This window comes from Bufo gargarizans, chromosome 10, assembly GCF_014858855.1.
Source record: "Bufo gargarizans isolate SCDJY-AF-19 chromosome 10, ASM1485885v1, whole genome shotgun sequence".
Taxonomy (NCBI): domain Eukaryota; kingdom Metazoa; phylum Chordata; class Amphibia; order Anura; family Bufonidae; genus Bufo; species Bufo gargarizans.
In genome coordinates, this window is record NC_058089.1 from 45347720 (window position 1) to 45364724 (window position 17005).

Consider the following 17005-nt stretch of genomic DNA (forward strand, 5'->3'; position numbering starts at 1 on the left):
TCCGCAAGAATAGGCATATTCTATAGTGCCAGCAATGTGCGGTCCGCACCATGTGGAACGCACATTACCGTTGTCCGTGTTTTGCGGCTCCGCGGGTCTGCGAAACACGTTGCGGACGTGTGAATGGACCCTTATCGAACATGAAGAGAAAACATGGGCCTCTTCAGGATTTATTACAGCACGTGTTAACGGGTTCTGGTACTGCCCAGAGTACCTTAAACACTGCCCCATATAACGGTCTTAATGTGGGAGCTTTCGTTTCCTCCAGAATGTGCACTTGGCTTACTCCCTGTTCTATTAGCACTCTGCGGGGTTGGGTGCCACTACTGCAGAAGGAAAAGTGTAGCAGGCCCTAAGAAACATTTCAGGACAAAGCTAATGGAAATAGGAAGTCCTGTATGTAAACACCCGGCCTCCATGCTGAGAACAGGGGAAGGAAAGTGCCGACATGAAAAACAGGTATATGGGGCAAAATGTGCAGTGTTTGGGGTACTCTGGACAGATTAGAAAAACTGAATTATGGGACCGGAGAAACCCTTTAAAGAAATATACGTTATATTGCTATAGATATCACAGTAGACTGAGAAAACTGTGACCTAGATCAGGCATGCTCAACCTGCAGCCCTCCAGCTGTTGTAAAACTACAACTCCCACAATGCCCTGCTGTAGGCTGATAGCTGTTCAGGCATGCTGGGAGTTGTAGTTTTAAAACAGCTGGAGGGCTGCAGGTTGAGCATGCCTGACCTAGATGGTCATATTTAGGGGGCATTTGCTCTTTGGCCTCCCTTTTATTACATTGTTCTCATACTACGAGCAGAGGGAAGAAACAGATATGCACTTGCGAGTAAATAGTGGAACAAGCTATCACCCTAATATGCTGATTTAAATTCGGTTGTGCATACTTTTGTGTTCAGATCCAAGGGACCAAATTCTAAGTAAAAACAGCTTCTTTTGTAACATAGGCTTAAAACAAATTTGTTTTATTCAGGGACGCATGGCTGCCCCCATTCTTCTAACAGCCTCTCTATAGGAGGCTCCTGTCTTAGAGATAATACATATTGTAAATCTTACTATATGACCATAAGGCACCTACGATTTGATGCGGAGACACACAAGTTTTTTTTCTCTATTTGAGAATATGTGGGAACATTTTGTATCACAGGGGAATTCACTGTGAGAAGTATTTATACTAGGGAGAAGAGGCACCACACAACTGCACACGCAGAATAGATGTAGTACCTAATAAAGCCCCACAGGGACTCCAGTGCCATATAGGCCATGGCTACTTCAATGCGGTGTACATCTTAGAAGATCTGGGCATGAAAGTAACTCCTAAATAACTTCCATGGGAGCTGAGCTGCAGTATGCCTGATCAGTAGGGATGCCAGGTGTTGGACCCCCCACCAATCTCATACTGATGACCTATCTGGAGAATAGGTCACCAATATCTAAAGAGGGGAAAACTCTTTTAGATAGTTTCCTGGTATTTGTCTGTCTATTGTCCTTTGCATTTTCTGTCAAATTGCAGCATGCTCGTATTTTTTTCAGGCTCGTTTTTTTCAGACTGTTCTATAGAAAGAAAAAAAAAAGGTCTGAGAAGTAAAAAGCTGTGTGACTATAAAACACCACCCAAAAAAAGGGTAAAAATACATCACTACTGCCTGCTCTTATCTGTACTACAGAAACTGCCCGGCAGACAATACGATAGGATTTTTTTTCTTTAACATAATATGCACGTTTAAACATAATGTAAATATATTACTTCTGTGATACATTCATTTCGATTCTGGAATTAGCATTTTTAGTATTAAAAACATGTTTGCTTTACAATTATATCCCGGGTCATCACTTCTGCTTTTTGTATATTTTATACAAACACTGTACAGACATGTGCTGTACTTGGGTACAATGAGACCATAAGCTTTGGCTTTTCAAATTTCTAAAACACTAGAATGACCTAACTGCAAATAACAAGGTCCAGTAAAACAGTAAGAGAGTCATCAGAGTATTGCTAATACCACCTGGTCTACTATGCAGATTGTATTTATTTGCCCTGAATTGTGCATTTGATTTCCTGGAGCAATTTCACACACACCAACACTCATCAGGAGACACTGTTTAATGACTCTTGTGAAGACACCACTGATATACCAGAATATCAGAGTACAGAGAAGTGCACAACATTTTTCCAATGTTGCCAGCTTCTCAAAGCACGTTAGTACCTTAAAAAGCCAGTACTCTGAAGTGCACCACTTTTTTTTATAGCTATCTTACTTTTGTTATTTAGCAAGTTCCAAGCTCTGATCAATTCTAGATACAAGAAAAAAAACACAATATTACCGTCAATAAATAAAACCAATTGAGAAAGCCTTAGGGATAAAAAGGGAATATGAACTTGGCTTGGTCCATAATGGACACAGCTCTCCCAACTAATTTCGAACTCTCGAAAGTCAAAAGTTACTGAAAAGTTAATTACATTAGCTCAATGATGTAAAGTAACCATCCAACATTTTAAGGCAAGTTCGGGGGTGTAGGCTCCAGGTCCCCCTTGGCTTTTTTGATGCCTGGTTCCTGTTGACTATGTGCCTTGCGGATATGTCTATACAAGTCTCCACTCTGTGTATAACTGCGCAAACAATATCGGCACTCATAGGGGCGCTCCCGTGTGTGAACTGTAGCATGGCGACGAAGGGTATATGAACAAGAGAAAGTTTTTCCACATGTTTTACAGGTGGGCACATCTTCAGGGAAAAGTGGAAATCCAGGATGTCCTTCAAAATCCTGTAAATACATACCCTCTGGGTGCATGGAAGGAGGCAATATGCCTCCATAGCTTGGGTGGTGCCCACTTGGCACAGCAATCATATGGTAAGGCACATACCCAGAATCATCTTCTCCTTCCTCGTCTTCATCATATCCATGTCTTTTAAACGTTCCAACTGCCCTCTCACACTCTTCGTCAGATATAACAATGGCTTCTATCTTTACGGCAACACCAGGAGCTGGCTGGCCCTCACTTACAGTGGAGCTACATGGGCTAGGTGCAGCTGCTGTTTCCATGCCTGGCTGAGTGGTGGTAGTAACTGTCAACTCCGATTTGGTGCATTCTCTTTCTTCTTTCTTGGCAGCAGGGGACTCTGGACTATGCAAAGGGTATCTTGATGTTCCTGGCAGTGCCAGTGCATTTGTTGCAGACTCTGGACTTTGAAGAAAGCATCGTGATGGGCCAGGAGGTACAGCTGTGCTAGCTGTGGGCTCCTGAATTGGCAGATTATATCTGACACGCATTGGCACTCCCTGTATGCTCCCTGTAGGTTCTTGTAAGGAAAATCTAGAAGTGACTGACTGTGCTAGGCTGTTGCCTGCCAAATCTGGACTCTGAAGTGAATATCTGACTGTACCTTGCATTGCCAAAATGCTTCCAGTGGGATCCTGAGTCTGCACAGAGAATCGGGAGTTTCCTACAACTGGCAATGTAGAACCAGCCTCATCCTGTGACTGCAAAGAGTACCTAGGCGGAGGTAAAGACTCAGTACCCAAACCAACAGTATCCTGTGCCAGATGTGAATATCTAGAGCTTCCATTACCCTGTGTGCTTCCAGCTGGCTCTTGCCTCTTTGGGGAGTTTCTAGAAAGCCCTGTATGCCCAACTGACCCTGTATCTTGATTCTGTGAGGAGAATCTTGGATTAGATGGCATGGCTGTACTTTCAACCGCTTCCTGGACTGAGCATCTTCCAGCTTCCTCCATCTGTTCACTGTTTGCCATGTCCTGGATCTCAAACCTAGATGTCCCATCCACCTCCTGCTTGTTCACTGTTATTTGTTGCAACTGACACTTGACGCTTCCAGTGACTGCTTCACTACTGCCTGCTCCTTGGTGCAGCTCAAACCTGGAACTGCCTGTTATACCCTGTCCACTTTCTGCCATGCCCTGCATCTCAAATCTGGATATACCCGCTACTCTTCCTGATGCTTCAGGACCCTGACATTTTATAGTTGTTAATAACTTCTGACTATTTCCTGCTGTATCTTGCCTCTGATATCTGCTGCTTCCTGCTACTTCCTGCAAATTGTACATGGCACTCCCCGAAGCTCGCTGCCTATTTCCTGCCGTTTCTTGCCCTTGGTAATGCAAACTCTTTTCAGCTGTGTGGCCACCCTCTAAGTCCTCATGTCTATGGTCTCCATTATTATCTTCTAAACCTAAGCAGCTTGTTCCACTTTCCTCCTCTCGTCGTGTGCTATCTGCTTCAGCAGGTGCTCGACCCTGCAACCTTTTCTTGCACACCCTCACAATTTCATCCATATGCAAATAGCTAGCAGCTGCCAATACATCCTCAGTAGGTGCCTCCTGAAAACTAAGTTTTCCACAATACATAAAGCTGAGGAGTAAAGAAAATGCTGGCGCTGTGACAATCTGGTTGTTGAGTGTGAGTTCTTGAATGTCTGGTCGCTCCCTGCATGACATGTGGAAAAATGGGCTGCATGATGCGAGGACTGAACGGTGGGCCAGGAAACGAGCAGTACCAACTGACACTTGACAATCACAAAGGAAACCCTGGGACTGTTGGTTTCTAAGGCTGTGCAGTATACGACGACTGTGATCAGGAAACTCCATGGCTAGGAAAAAACAAACACAAAATAAGTAATTAACACCAACGAACCTTGTTCACAACTTCAGTGTATAGAAGAGATTACTGAACTATGATAAAATATATATACTGTGTAATGTCCTCCATTACTGCTCCTGCTTCTGGGGTTGCTCTACAAAGAGTATTTGAGAATTACAGACAGACTGCAGAGGGAAAAAATGCTAAAAATGGCAGATACAAGTCATATAATGATCAGAAATAGTGTTATTCCTCATGTACATGGCAGCTTATTCTGTACAGTGGCGTGCCAGGATTCAGCACCTCTACAACCAACGCTGTCCTCACCTGTAGACTGCCTGGCTGCAATTGTCATGAGCCATGTCCAGACACATCACGGAAGCGGCTTGAAAACAAAACAGCGGCCAGAGTATCGGTGGACTGCTGCCGAGAACGGCACTGGAATAAAGGGCGAGCATATGTATTTTTTTTAAATTATAACACATTCTAGTTGTTGTCTGAGATTTAATTAATTCTTTAAAGGTAATACGCTGATCACAGTCCTTAAAGTGGTTATCCAAGGCTGATGATAACTCAGGGTCCATGTTGGAACCAACGACAGAAAACATGGTACGTGGAAGATCCTTAAGAATCATTTTAAAGAACTAAGGGGCCAATTACTAACCAGAAATATGCCTATTAGGCGTATTTCTGGCGCAGATTGCGGCACAAAGATCCTTTGCGCTGCAATCTGCACCTTTTCCCCACTCACGCCAGGTCTAAAAAAGTGGGCACAACTGGGAATGAAGGACCGTGTCCAGAGAGATGTGGACAATGATTTCTATTCAGAATGGTTATAAGTGGTTTACCCCAAGGTTCAGTGCTGGGTCCTCTATTATTTAATTTATGTATTAATGATATAAAGGACGGGATTAATAGCACCATTTCTATTTTTCCAGATTACACTAAGCTGTGTAGTACTGTGCAGTCTATGCAAGATGTCCATAAACTACAAGCTGACTTGGACACAGTGTTTGGGCTTTCACATGGTAAATGAGATTCCATGTGGTAAATATAGTTATACAGTGGATATAAAAAGTCTACACACCCCTGTTAAAATATCAGTTTTTTGTGCTGTAAAAAAGATCTTTTTCAACCTTTAATGTGACCTATAAACTGTACCACTCAATTGAAAAACAAACTGAAATCTTTTATATATAAAATAATAAATAAAATAATGTGGTTGCATAAGTGTGCACACGCTCTTATAACTGGGGATGTAGCTGTGTTCAGAATTAAGCAATCACATTCAAAATCATGTTAAATACGAGTCAGCATATACAGTACAGACCAAAAGTTTGGACACACCTTCTCATTCAAAGAGTTTTCTTTATTTTCATGACTATGAAAATTGTAGATTCACACTGAAGGCATCAAAACTATGAATTAACACATGTGGAATTATATACATAACAAAAAAGTGTGAAACAACTGAAAATATGTCATATTCTAGGTTCTTCAAAGTAGCCACCTTTTGCTTTGATTATTGCTTTGCACACTCTTGGCATTCTCTTGATGAGCTTCAAGAGGTAGTCACCTGAAATGGTCTTCCAACAGTCTTGAAGGAGTTCCCAGAGATGCTTAGCACTTGTTGGCCCTTTTGCCTTCACTCTGCGGTCCAGCTCACCCCAAACCATCTCTATTGGGTTCAGGCCCGGTGACTGTGGAGGCCAGGTCATCTGGCGCAGCACCCCATCACTCTCCTTCATGGTCAAATAGCCCTTACACAGCCTCGAGGTGTGTTTGGGGTCATTGTCCTGTTGAAAAATAAAGGATGGTCCAACTAAACGCAAACCGGATGGAATAGCATGCCACTGCAAGATGTTGTGGTAGCCATGCTGGTTCAGTATGCCTTAAATTTTGAATAAATCCCCAACAGTGTCACCAGCAAAGCACCCCCACACCATCACACCTCCTCCTCCATGCTTCACGGTGGGAACTTGGCATGTAGAGTCCATCCGTTCACCTTTTCTGCGTCGCACAAAGACACGGTGGTTGGAACCAAAGATCTCAAATTTGGACTCATCAGACCAAAGCACAGATTTCCACTGGTCTAATGTCCATTCCTTGTGTTCTTTAGCCCAAACAAGTCTCTTCTGCTTGTTGCCTGTCCTTAGAAGTGGTTTCCTAGCAGATATTCTACCATGAAGGCCTGATTCACACAGTCTCCTCTTAACAGTTGTTCTAGAGATGTGTCTGCTGCTAGAACTCTGTGTGGCATTGACCTGGTCTCTAATCTGAGCTGCTGCTAACCTGCGATTTCTGTGGCAGGTGACTCTTATGAACTTATCCTCCGCAGTAGAGGTGACTCTTGGTCTTCATTTCCTGGGGCGGTCCGCATGTGAGCCAGTTTCTTTGTAGCGCTTGATGGTTTTTGCGACTGCACTTGGGGACACTTTCAAAGTTTTCCCAATTTTTTGGACTGACTGACCTTCATTTCTTAAAGTAATGATGGCCACTCGTTTTTCTTTGAATTTGTATTATGGCAAGAAAAAAGCAGCTAACAGTCTATTCAGTAGTACTATCAGCTGTGTATCCACCTGACTTCTCCACAACGCAACTGATGGTCCCAACCCCATTTATAAGGCAAGAAATCCCACTTATTAAACCTGACAGGGCACACCTATGAAGTGAAAACCATTTCAGGTGACTACCTCTTGAAGCTCATCAAGAGAATGCCAAGAGTGTGCAAAGCAGTAATCAAAGCAAAAGGTGGCTACTTTGAAGAACCTAGAATATGACATATTTTCAGTTGTTTCACACTTTTTTGCTATGTATATAATTCCACATGTGTTAATTCATAGTTTTGATGACTTTAGTGTGAATCTACAATTTTCATAGTCATGTAAATAAAGAAAACTCTTTGAATGAGAAGGCGTGTCCAAACGTTTGGTCTGTACTGTACCTGCCATCATTTAAAGTGCCTCTGATTAACCCCAAATAAAGTTCAGCTGCTCTAGTTGGTCTTTCCTGAAATTTTCTTAGTCGCATCCCACAGCAAAAGCCATGGTCCACAGAGAGCTTCCAAAGCATCAGAGGGATCTCATTGTTAAAAAGGTATCAGTCAGAAGAAAGGTACAAAAGAATTTCCAAGGCATTAGATATACCATGGAACACAGTGAAGACAGTCATCATCAAGTGGAGAAAATATGGCACAATAGTCACATTACCGAGAACTGGACGTCCATCCAAAATTAATGAAAAGACGAGAAGAAAACTGGTCTGGGAGGCTACCAAGAGGCCTACAGCAACATTAAAGGAGCTGCAGGAATATCTGGCAAGTACTGGCTGTGTGGTACATGTGACAACAATCTTCCGTATTCTTCATATGTCTGGGCTATGGGGTAGAGTGGCAAGACGAAAGCCTTTTCTTACGAAGAAAAACATCCAAGCCAGGCTATATTTTGACAAAAACACATCTGAAGTCTTCCAAAAGCATGTGGGAAAAGGTGTTATGGTCTGCTGAAACCAAGGTTGAACTTTTTGGCCGAAATTCCAAAAGATATGTTTGGCGCAAAAACAACACTGTACATCACCAAAAGAACACCATACCCACAGTGAAGCATGGTGGTGGAAGCATCATGCCAAGGGCCTGTTTTTCTTCAGCTGGAACTGGGGCCTTAGTTAAGCTAGAAGGAATTATGAACAGTTCCAAATACCAGTCAATATTGGCACAAAACCTTCAGGCTTCTGCTAGAAAGCTGAACATGAAGAGGAACTTCATCTTCATCATGACAACGACCCAAAGCATACATCCAAATCAACAAGGGAATGGCTTCACCAGAAGAAGATTAACGTTTTGGAATGGCCCAGCAAGAGCCCAAACCTGAATCCGATTGAAAATCTGTGGGGCGATCTGAAGAGGGCTGTGCACAGGAGATGCCCTCGCAATCTGACAGATTTGGAGTGTTTTTGCAAATCTTGCCAAGTCAAAATGTGCCATGCTGATAGACTCATACCCAAAAAGACTAAGTGCTGTAATAAAATCAAAAGGTGCTCCAACAAAGTATTAGTTTATATTAGTAATATTCAATTTTTATATTTTTCTTCCCTCTACCTTAAAAGATTTCAGTTTGTTTTTCAATTGAGTGGTACAGTTTATAGGTCACATTAAAAGGTGGAAAAAGTTCTGAAATTATTTATCTTTGTCTCATTTTTTTACAGCAAAGAAACCTGACATTTTAACAGGTGTGTAGACTTTTTAGAGTCACTGTACATCTGGATACTAACTATTTTAACAAAAGTATTGTGACACAGCTCTTAACCGTTTAATGCAGGTGATTCATTTAGTCCTATTGCCACAGGTGTATACAATCCAGCACCTAGTCATGCAGTCTGCCTTTACAAACATTTGTGAAAGAATGGCATGTTATAAAGAGCTCACTGAATTCTAGCGTGGTCCTGTAATAGGATGCCACCATTGCAACAAATCAAATTTCAAAATGTATTACCTCCTAGATATTGTACGATCAACTGTGAGCAGTATTACTACAAAGTGGAAGAGTTAAGGAACCACTGCAACTCGGCCACAGAGGTAGACCATGTAACTATACAGTGGGAGCACTGAGCTGCATAGCGCATAAAGATCTTCAGCGCTTTGCTGAGCCAATAACTGCAGTTCTAAGCCCCATCTGGCATTAACATCAGCACACAACTGTGCTCTGGGAGCAGCTGCCAGCCTTACATCACCAAGCACAATGCCAGCCAAGAGTCCGATGGAGAGGTGTAAAGCACGCTGCAATGGAAACATGTTCCTTGGAGTGACAAATCATGCTTCTCTATCTGGTAGTCTGATGGTTGTGGGTTTGGTGAATGCCAGAACGTTACCTGCCTGACAGCACTGTGGTAACCTGGTGGAGGAGGAATAATGCTATGGGGTTGTATTTCAGGATTTAGCCGAGGCCCCTTAAGACTGTATTAGACGGGCAGATTTACTGCTAGATGATTGCTAACAAGCCATCATCAGCCAATCCAAATCTTTTGACATGTTTAAAAATGATCGTTTGCAGGCGGCAGATTGTAGTGTCTAATCAGGGTCTGCTGCCGGCAAACAATGATTCAGTATGGGGAAGAGCGATGGTATAGCGATCGCCCCTCCATATACTGAGGAGGAGATCGCTGCATGTAATAGCACCGGTCTCCCTCACTAGCGAGCAGGTGGTTGTCGGGAAGGAACGATTTGAATTGGGCTGTGTAATACAGCCTTAAAGGGGTTATGGCACTTCAGCAAGTGGCACTTATCATGTACAGAACGTTACCACAAGCTCCCGTAGGTAGAATGTGTAGGTGTCCCAATACTCCTACACTACATGGACAAAAGTAACACTGGGAGAGTCACTTCTAGAGTATACTTCTCTGACCATTTTTGAGGAGTATTTTTAGCCAAGGAGGAGTACGAAAATTGTAGTTATTCATATATATAATACGTAGGCTTATATAACATTAAGGGGTTGCTATTTATGCAAGGAAACCATAACCAGTCTCCTCTATAATGTCTTCCATGCAGAAGTAGCTAATTTTGACCATGTTAAATGTATTTCTCAGAAGACTGAATCCCTACCTTTCAACTCAATGCAATAAGAATTGAACAGGGACGTCTAGTCGTTGTGACAGGGACCAGTAGTCGTCTGGTGGCACTGGGTGGGGTCTGGGACAAATGTACAGGAGGCAGTTATAGGACAGTCTAATACACAGTATGTTGGACTGTAGCCAGTATAATGTACCTTATAGTCCTCTCTGGAAAGTGTGCTCCATACGGGAAAATAGACCTCTGGTCCAGGGTACTTACATAGAGAAACTAATAGCCAAGAGGCAAAAGAAAACCCTGCTTCTGGCCCTTATGTTAACGCAGAACTTTCATTTGATTGCTCTAATACCTAAACATTAAAAGGAATTTTAGAAACCTGCTGTTTCTCTAGATGACCTTCTGTTGATAGTAGTGTTAATAGAGTCTCAAGGGTCTATAAAAGCAGGTACCCTACATTTATAAACCTTTGACACTCTATTAACATTACTATCAACATAACACTACTATTTTAAAAACCTGCTGTTTCTCTGGATGACCTTGCAAATGTTCCTTCCTGACAATTTGCTGCTTGCTGGTGGAGGAGACCGATGCATGGTCAGAGCATGGGGAGTAGTGATTGATAATGCCATTGCTCCTCCCCGTATTGACTCGCTGTCGGCTGGCAGATCATGTTTACACAGCACAATCTGCAGCTGGCAAACGATAATTTTTGTGTACGCACAAATGATTTAAGGATCTGACCAACACGTGTTTTACCATCGCGGGTGACGCTAGGGAGGCTCGTTCCTGTCTGCCATTGGCTGCTCCCCCCGTCACCGGATGTTTTCATCCGTGTGCAGGGAGAAGCAGCGCTGGCGCCGGGACCAGGAGCGGCACCGGGAGCAGGGTAAGTATATTCCCTGTGAGGGGCCTGGCACATGGGGGGCTGTTTGAGAACTTGGATAAACCCTTTAATTCACATCCCCTCAAATAGCTTGGTTGAACTTAACAGGCATACAGTCATGGACAAAAGTTTTGAGCACAACACAAATTTTGTTTTTCACAAAGTTTGCTGCTTCAGTGTTTTTAGATTCTCTTGTCGGATTTTTCTATGATAGGGATCAGCAACCTCTGGTACTCCAGCTGTTCTGAAACTACAACTCCCAGAATTCTTCTTTCACTTCAGGTGGAAGTTACAAGAACAGCCAAGCAATTGTGCATGCTGGAAGTTGTAGTTTGACAGTATCTAAGTGTCGAAGGTTGCAGACCTCTGTTCTATGGTATACTGAGGTACAATTATAAGCATTTCATAAGGTTTTTAGTTTTAACTTTTACTGACAAATATATCAAGCTTATGCAAAGACTCACCTTCTTGGCCAAATCCTGATTGATGGTAACTAGGGATGAGTGAATCGACTTCGGATGAAACATCCGAAGTCGATTCTCATAAAACTTTGTTTGAATACTTTATGATGCGAGCGCTTCATATAGTATTAGAATGTATTGGCTCAGATGAGCCTAAGGTATTACTTTGCGAAGTCTCGCGAGACTTCGGGTAATAACTTCAAAAAGTAATTTCTACTGTTAAAAACCTTTTCCCAAACTCTGGTTCGGTTCCACATGGTACCTTGCTCACTCCGTAAAGTATTCAAGCAAAGTTTTAATGCGAATGATGAAACATCTGAAGTCGATTTGCTCATCCCTAATGGTAACCCATTCTTGCTCTACAGTGTTTGGAGTTTATCACAATTTCTGTGGTTGTTTCTCCACCCGCTTTTTGAGGATTGACCACAGAATTTCAATGACTTTGAGATCTGGAGCATTTCCTGGCCATTGGCCCAAAATTTCACTATTTTATTCACCGAGCCACTTAATTGTCACTCTTGCCTTATGACATGGTGCTCATTCATACTGGAAAAAGCATCTTTCATCATCAAACTGCTCCTGGATCATTGGGTGAAGTTGCTCATGGAGGGTGTTTTAATTCCATTCTTTTTTCATGGCAGTGTTCTTAGGAAAAATTGTGAGCGAGTCCGCTCCCTTGAATGAGAAGCAACCCCACGCATGAATGGTCTCAGCATACTGTTGGCACGCAGAGTGAAGTGAAGGCTTTTGGGGTATGGCCTGGTGTCAAGAAGAACAGCAAAGAAGCCACTTCTCTTCAAGAAAAAACTAGATTTTTGTACTCACCATAAAATCTGTTTCTCTTCCGTTCATTGGGGGACACAGGCATTGCCCATGGGCACAGCTGTTGCCGCTAGGAGACATAAGAAAATCACATGTGCAAACCCAGAACCACACAGGCCTGAAAAAGCCCATAAACAAAATACTGGGTGGGAGCTGTGTCCCCCAATGAACGGAAGAGAAACAGATTTTACGGCGAGTACAAAAATCTAGTTTCTCATCCGTCTCATTGGGGGACACAGGCCATGACCATGGGACGTTCCAGAGCAGTCCCTGGGGGTGGGGTTAACTACAACCCCCCTGCCAATCAGAGAACCGCTGTTTGCAAAACTCTACGCCCCAAAGAAGCGTCAGAAGATGCAAAAGGTGTGCACCGTGTAAAACTTAGAAAAAGTATGCAAAGACGACCAGGTTGCCGCCTTGCACACATAAAGGGCTGAAGCCCCCGTGATGCACCTCCCAAGAGCCTCCCACTGCCCGAGCCGAATGAGTAGTCACCCGGAAGAGTGGGGCCCGGTCCTTAACACGGTACACTTCCACAATAGCCAAACGACAACAGGGTCTTGGGGTCCCTGGACTGTGCGACGAAGTCCTCGACCTTGTTGTTCCAGACAACCCCTGAGATAGTTGGCCCAGTGTTGCAGAGAGAGCTGAATCGCCCTCAACTCCAGAACATTGATTGGAAGGGGGCGCTCGTCACGTGACTATACCACCTGGACTGAGAGATTTGCATCAGTTGTTAACACCCTCCAATGGATGTAAACATCGGAGAGGCAATCCACCATCTGAGGGCCCGGCACACTGGGGCATGGAGACGCATTGGCCGATCCAAGGAGTCTGGGGAGCGATGCCAGCTGGACAGAATGGCTTGTTGAAGCGCTCTGGTATGGAACTGAGCATAGGGAACTGCTTCGAAGGCAGAAACCATGTGCACCAGAGCCCCCATGCAGTGACGAATGGGAACCGAAGCTGGCCGCAACAAGGGGAGAATCTGAAGATGGAGAGTGGATACTTAGACACCTTGGTCTGACAAGTGTCCAGTACCATGCCCAGATAAGTCAATCGCTGCGATGGATAAAGACAAGACATCTGTCTGTTCACAATCCATCCGAAGCACTCCAGGGTGTCCAGGACTACGCTCAGGCTGTCTGCCGTCCCTTGGAAAGACGGACCCTTCACCAGGATGTTGTGCAAGTAAGGGATTGCCATGATTCCCCTGGCATGGAGTAGGGCCATGATTGCCGCCAGAAACTTCGTAAAGACCCCAGGATCCATGGCCAGGCCGAACGGGAGGGCTACAAATTGGTAGTGAAATGGACCCACTGCAAACCGGAGAAACCTCTGATGACTGACGCATATGGGCACGTGAAGATAAGCGTCCTTGAGGTCTATCAAGCAAAGGTACTCCCCCGGTTTCATGGACGCAATAACCGACCTCAGTGACTCCATCCGGAATCTGCGGACGCAAAGGAAACGGTTGAGCACCTTGAGGTCTAGAACGGGAGGGACCGTCCCCTCTTATTTGGGAACCACAAGGAGATTGGAGTAAAACCCCTTAAAATGGTCTTGCCAGAAAAAAAAAATATAATCTGCGGCTGCGGGAGGAGACGACCCAAAAAAAAAAATATATAAACACGACGGAGGGGAGGATTTTAAATCCAGCTTGTAGCTCTCTGCAATGACCTCCCTCACCCACACATCTGAGACGTGAGCCAGCCAGACCTGCCGAAACAAATGAAGCTGGCCATCCATCCGAACGGAGGTTGCCGGGAGCCGCTCGTCATGCAGCGGAGCTCTTAAGGTTAAAGGACTTGGAGCCCTGTTGACAGGAATGCCAGGAAGGCCGCAGCTTGAAGGAAGGCTTGCGCTTCTGGTCTGCGGCCGACTTATCGGAGGCTCCCTTGACGCCGTAAAAACTCCAAAAGTGACACACAAAAAAAAAAAGGCTTCCGCTTTTTTGCCTTATTAGATTGCCCCCTGTTCAGAGGTAAATGGGTGCTCTTACCACCTGTAGTGTCCGAAATGATCTCATACAGGCGCTTACCAAAAAGTCAGGTGCCGGTAAACGGGAGGGTCGTCAGGGTCCGCTTTGAAGCATTATCTGCCGCCCAGCATGAGAGCCATAGGGTACAGCGAATAGCCACCAACAGGGCTGACGAGCGAGCCATAAACCTGGCCGCGTCCAAAGATGCTTCACAAATATATGCATTGGCATGCAAGAGCTACAGGGCCACACCTGCAAGTTCCGAGGGGACTCCCGACTAAAGACCATGACGCAAGTTATTTGCCCATTCCCCCATAGCCTTGCTCACCCATGTAGAGGCAAACACCGGCTGCAGCGCTGTGCCCACTGCTTCAAAGGCAGATTTTGCAAACGCTTCCAGCTTCTTATCTTTGATATCAGAAAAAGAAGCCCCATCCACCATTGGCAAGGTAGTATGTTTAGCCAAGCGGGAAACTGGCGGGTCCACTATAGGTGGAGCCGAACATTTCTTAGTCAAATCCTCCGGAAAAAGATAAAAGACGTTAAAGCGTTAAACATCCTCATCTGACCCTCTCTCCTCGGAACATACCTCTTCAGCTGAGGACATGTCTGAGTGAGACTCTCTAGCAGGAGGAGGAGAGGCCAAGGACACAGGAGACACAGAACCCCTTTAGGGGGAGGAAGTTCTGGCCCCATGATCCGCAGAGTCAGACCGGTCAGAGGAATGCTTTGCCGACAAACACAAGCCCCGCCCCTAAAAATGCTGCCGGCTCCAGCGCCAATCAATTCTCCTAGGCCACGCCCCCACGCTGACGTCCCCTGCCACTGCAGGGAAGCCCAGTCGCAGGCCGCACAGAAATCGGGGCCTCGAATAATAATGGACCTGGCTGCCCCAGAACCAAGCCGACCAGCCGACATAGGAAACGTTGCTTCATCAGGACAACCCCGCCCCCTCCTCTCCTGGTGCGCTCCAGAGGACGCCGTCAGCTCGGGAAGCTGCAGCAGATGTGCGGCATGTACAAAGAAAGAGGCCACCGCCTTGCTGCAGCAGCATCCCAGGTATGTTAACCCTTAAAGGAGATGGATGCCCAAGTCCAAACGTAGGGAGGAGGGGATACTGGAGGGAGGGTGGAGGGGAGCACTGCTCCTACTCACCTGTCCAACGTCTTCTGCCCCCTTGACTCCTTCGGTGTGGCCCCTTGGTGAGGGACGCTACACCGGAACAGAGGGGACTTTCGCTGGGGCAGCCATGGTGATGCGCTTGCTGGCGGAAGACAGAGGTTTTTACAAAGACCTCTGGTCCTCCTTTTCTTCTAGAGAGCGGGAACGAGCAGGGGGTTTGGGTGATCCCCTCGTCACCCGTCTCTTGGGTGGGAGTGCGGGCAGTTTTTACCTGGACAGCCTGAAGCTTCCCGCTAGAAGAAATTAAAAAATTAAGAGACAAAATTAGTAAATCAGCAGACCTGCTCAGAGACACTAAGCTAAAAACTGATTAGCTTGGTCCCTGCAGGAAGGATATAGCTGAAGAGGGAGGAGCTTACACTTTGTGCTTAGTGTACGCCTCCTAGTGGCAACAGCTGTACCCACGGTCAATGCCTGTGTCCCCCAATGAACCGATGAGAAACATCAATGACAGACTGACATTCGGCAGGCAGTACAGGGATTGAAAAAGGACTGGACTAAAGTTATTTCCTCTGATAAAGCCCCTTTCAGACTGTTTGAGACACCTAGAAAAATGTCTATAGAAGAAAAGGTGAGTGCTTCCTTGACTTTTGCACCATGCCAACAGTAAAGCATCCCAAGACCATGCATGTGTAGGGTTGCTTATCATTAGGGAGTGAAACATCTGAAGTCGATTCGCAGAAAACTTCGTACCAATACTGTACAGAGCAGGAGCTCCATACAGTATTAGAATGTATTGGCTCCGATTAGCAAAATAACTTCATAAATTAAGTGGTACCTTGGAACCGAACCCGAGTTTGGGAAATGTTTTTTTTACAGTACAAATTGATTTATGAAGTTATCGCGAGACTTCGCGAAGCAATAACTTTGGCTCATCGGAGCCAATACATTCTAAAACTGTACGGAGCTCCTGCTCCGTTCAGTATTAGAACAAAGTTTTATGCGATTCGACTTCGGATGTTTCACCAGAAGTCGATTCGCTCATCCCTACTTCTCATCCAAAGTGGGCTCACTCACAATGCTTAAGAACACTGCCATGAATAAAGAATGGAACCAAAGCATCCTCCAAGAGCAACTTCTGCCAAGTTGGTGATAAAAAATGCATTTTCCAGCATGATTGAGCACCATGTCTTAAGGCTAAAGTGATAAGTGGCTAAGTGAACAAAATGACATTTTGGGTCAATGGCCAGGAAACTCGATATTTCAATCCCTCTAAGAACCTGTGGTCAGTCCTCAAGTGGACAAACAAAACACAGAAAATGTGATAAACTCCAAGCACTGATTAGGAAAGAATGGGTTTGCCATTGGTCAGGATTTGGCCCAGAAACTGATATCCAGCATGCCAGGGTGAATTGCACTAGTCTTGAAAAAGAAGTGTGAACAATGGAAATATTGGGAGATTTATCAAACTGGTGTAAAGTAGAACTGGCTCAGTTGCCCATAGCAACCAGAGGCCTCCTTTCATTTTTCACAGCTTCTTTGGAAAATGAAAGATGGA

At 44.8% G+C, this 17005-nt stretch overlaps 1 protein-coding gene across 6 annotated transcripts in view; it reads right to left on the reverse strand.

Moving 5' to 3' along the window:
• Positions 1 to 17005, reverse strand: part of ZBTB3 (zinc finger and BTB domain containing 3) — a 33488-nt gene that overhangs the window by 7418 nt on the left and 9065 nt on the right. For 2 of the 6 annotated variants that reach the window (XM_044269599.1, XM_044269600.1), the window contains exons 3-4: positions 4940 to 5050; positions 84 to 4622 (exon numbers count right to left, since the gene is read on the reverse strand). The exons of 1 other annotated variant lie outside the window; for it this stretch is intronic. In XM_044269599.1, the coding sequence (XP_044125534.1) occupies positions 2512 to 4622; positions 4940 to 4967 (2139 nt within the window). In that variant the 5' untranslated portion in view covers positions 4968 to 5050 and the 3' untranslated portion in view covers positions 84 to 2511. Of the gene's footprint in view, positions 1 to 83; positions 4623 to 4939; positions 5051 to 17005 lie in introns of those variants that run through there. 3 more of the 6 variants (XM_044269601.1, XM_044269602.1, XM_044269603.1) reach the window with 2 other exon arrangements.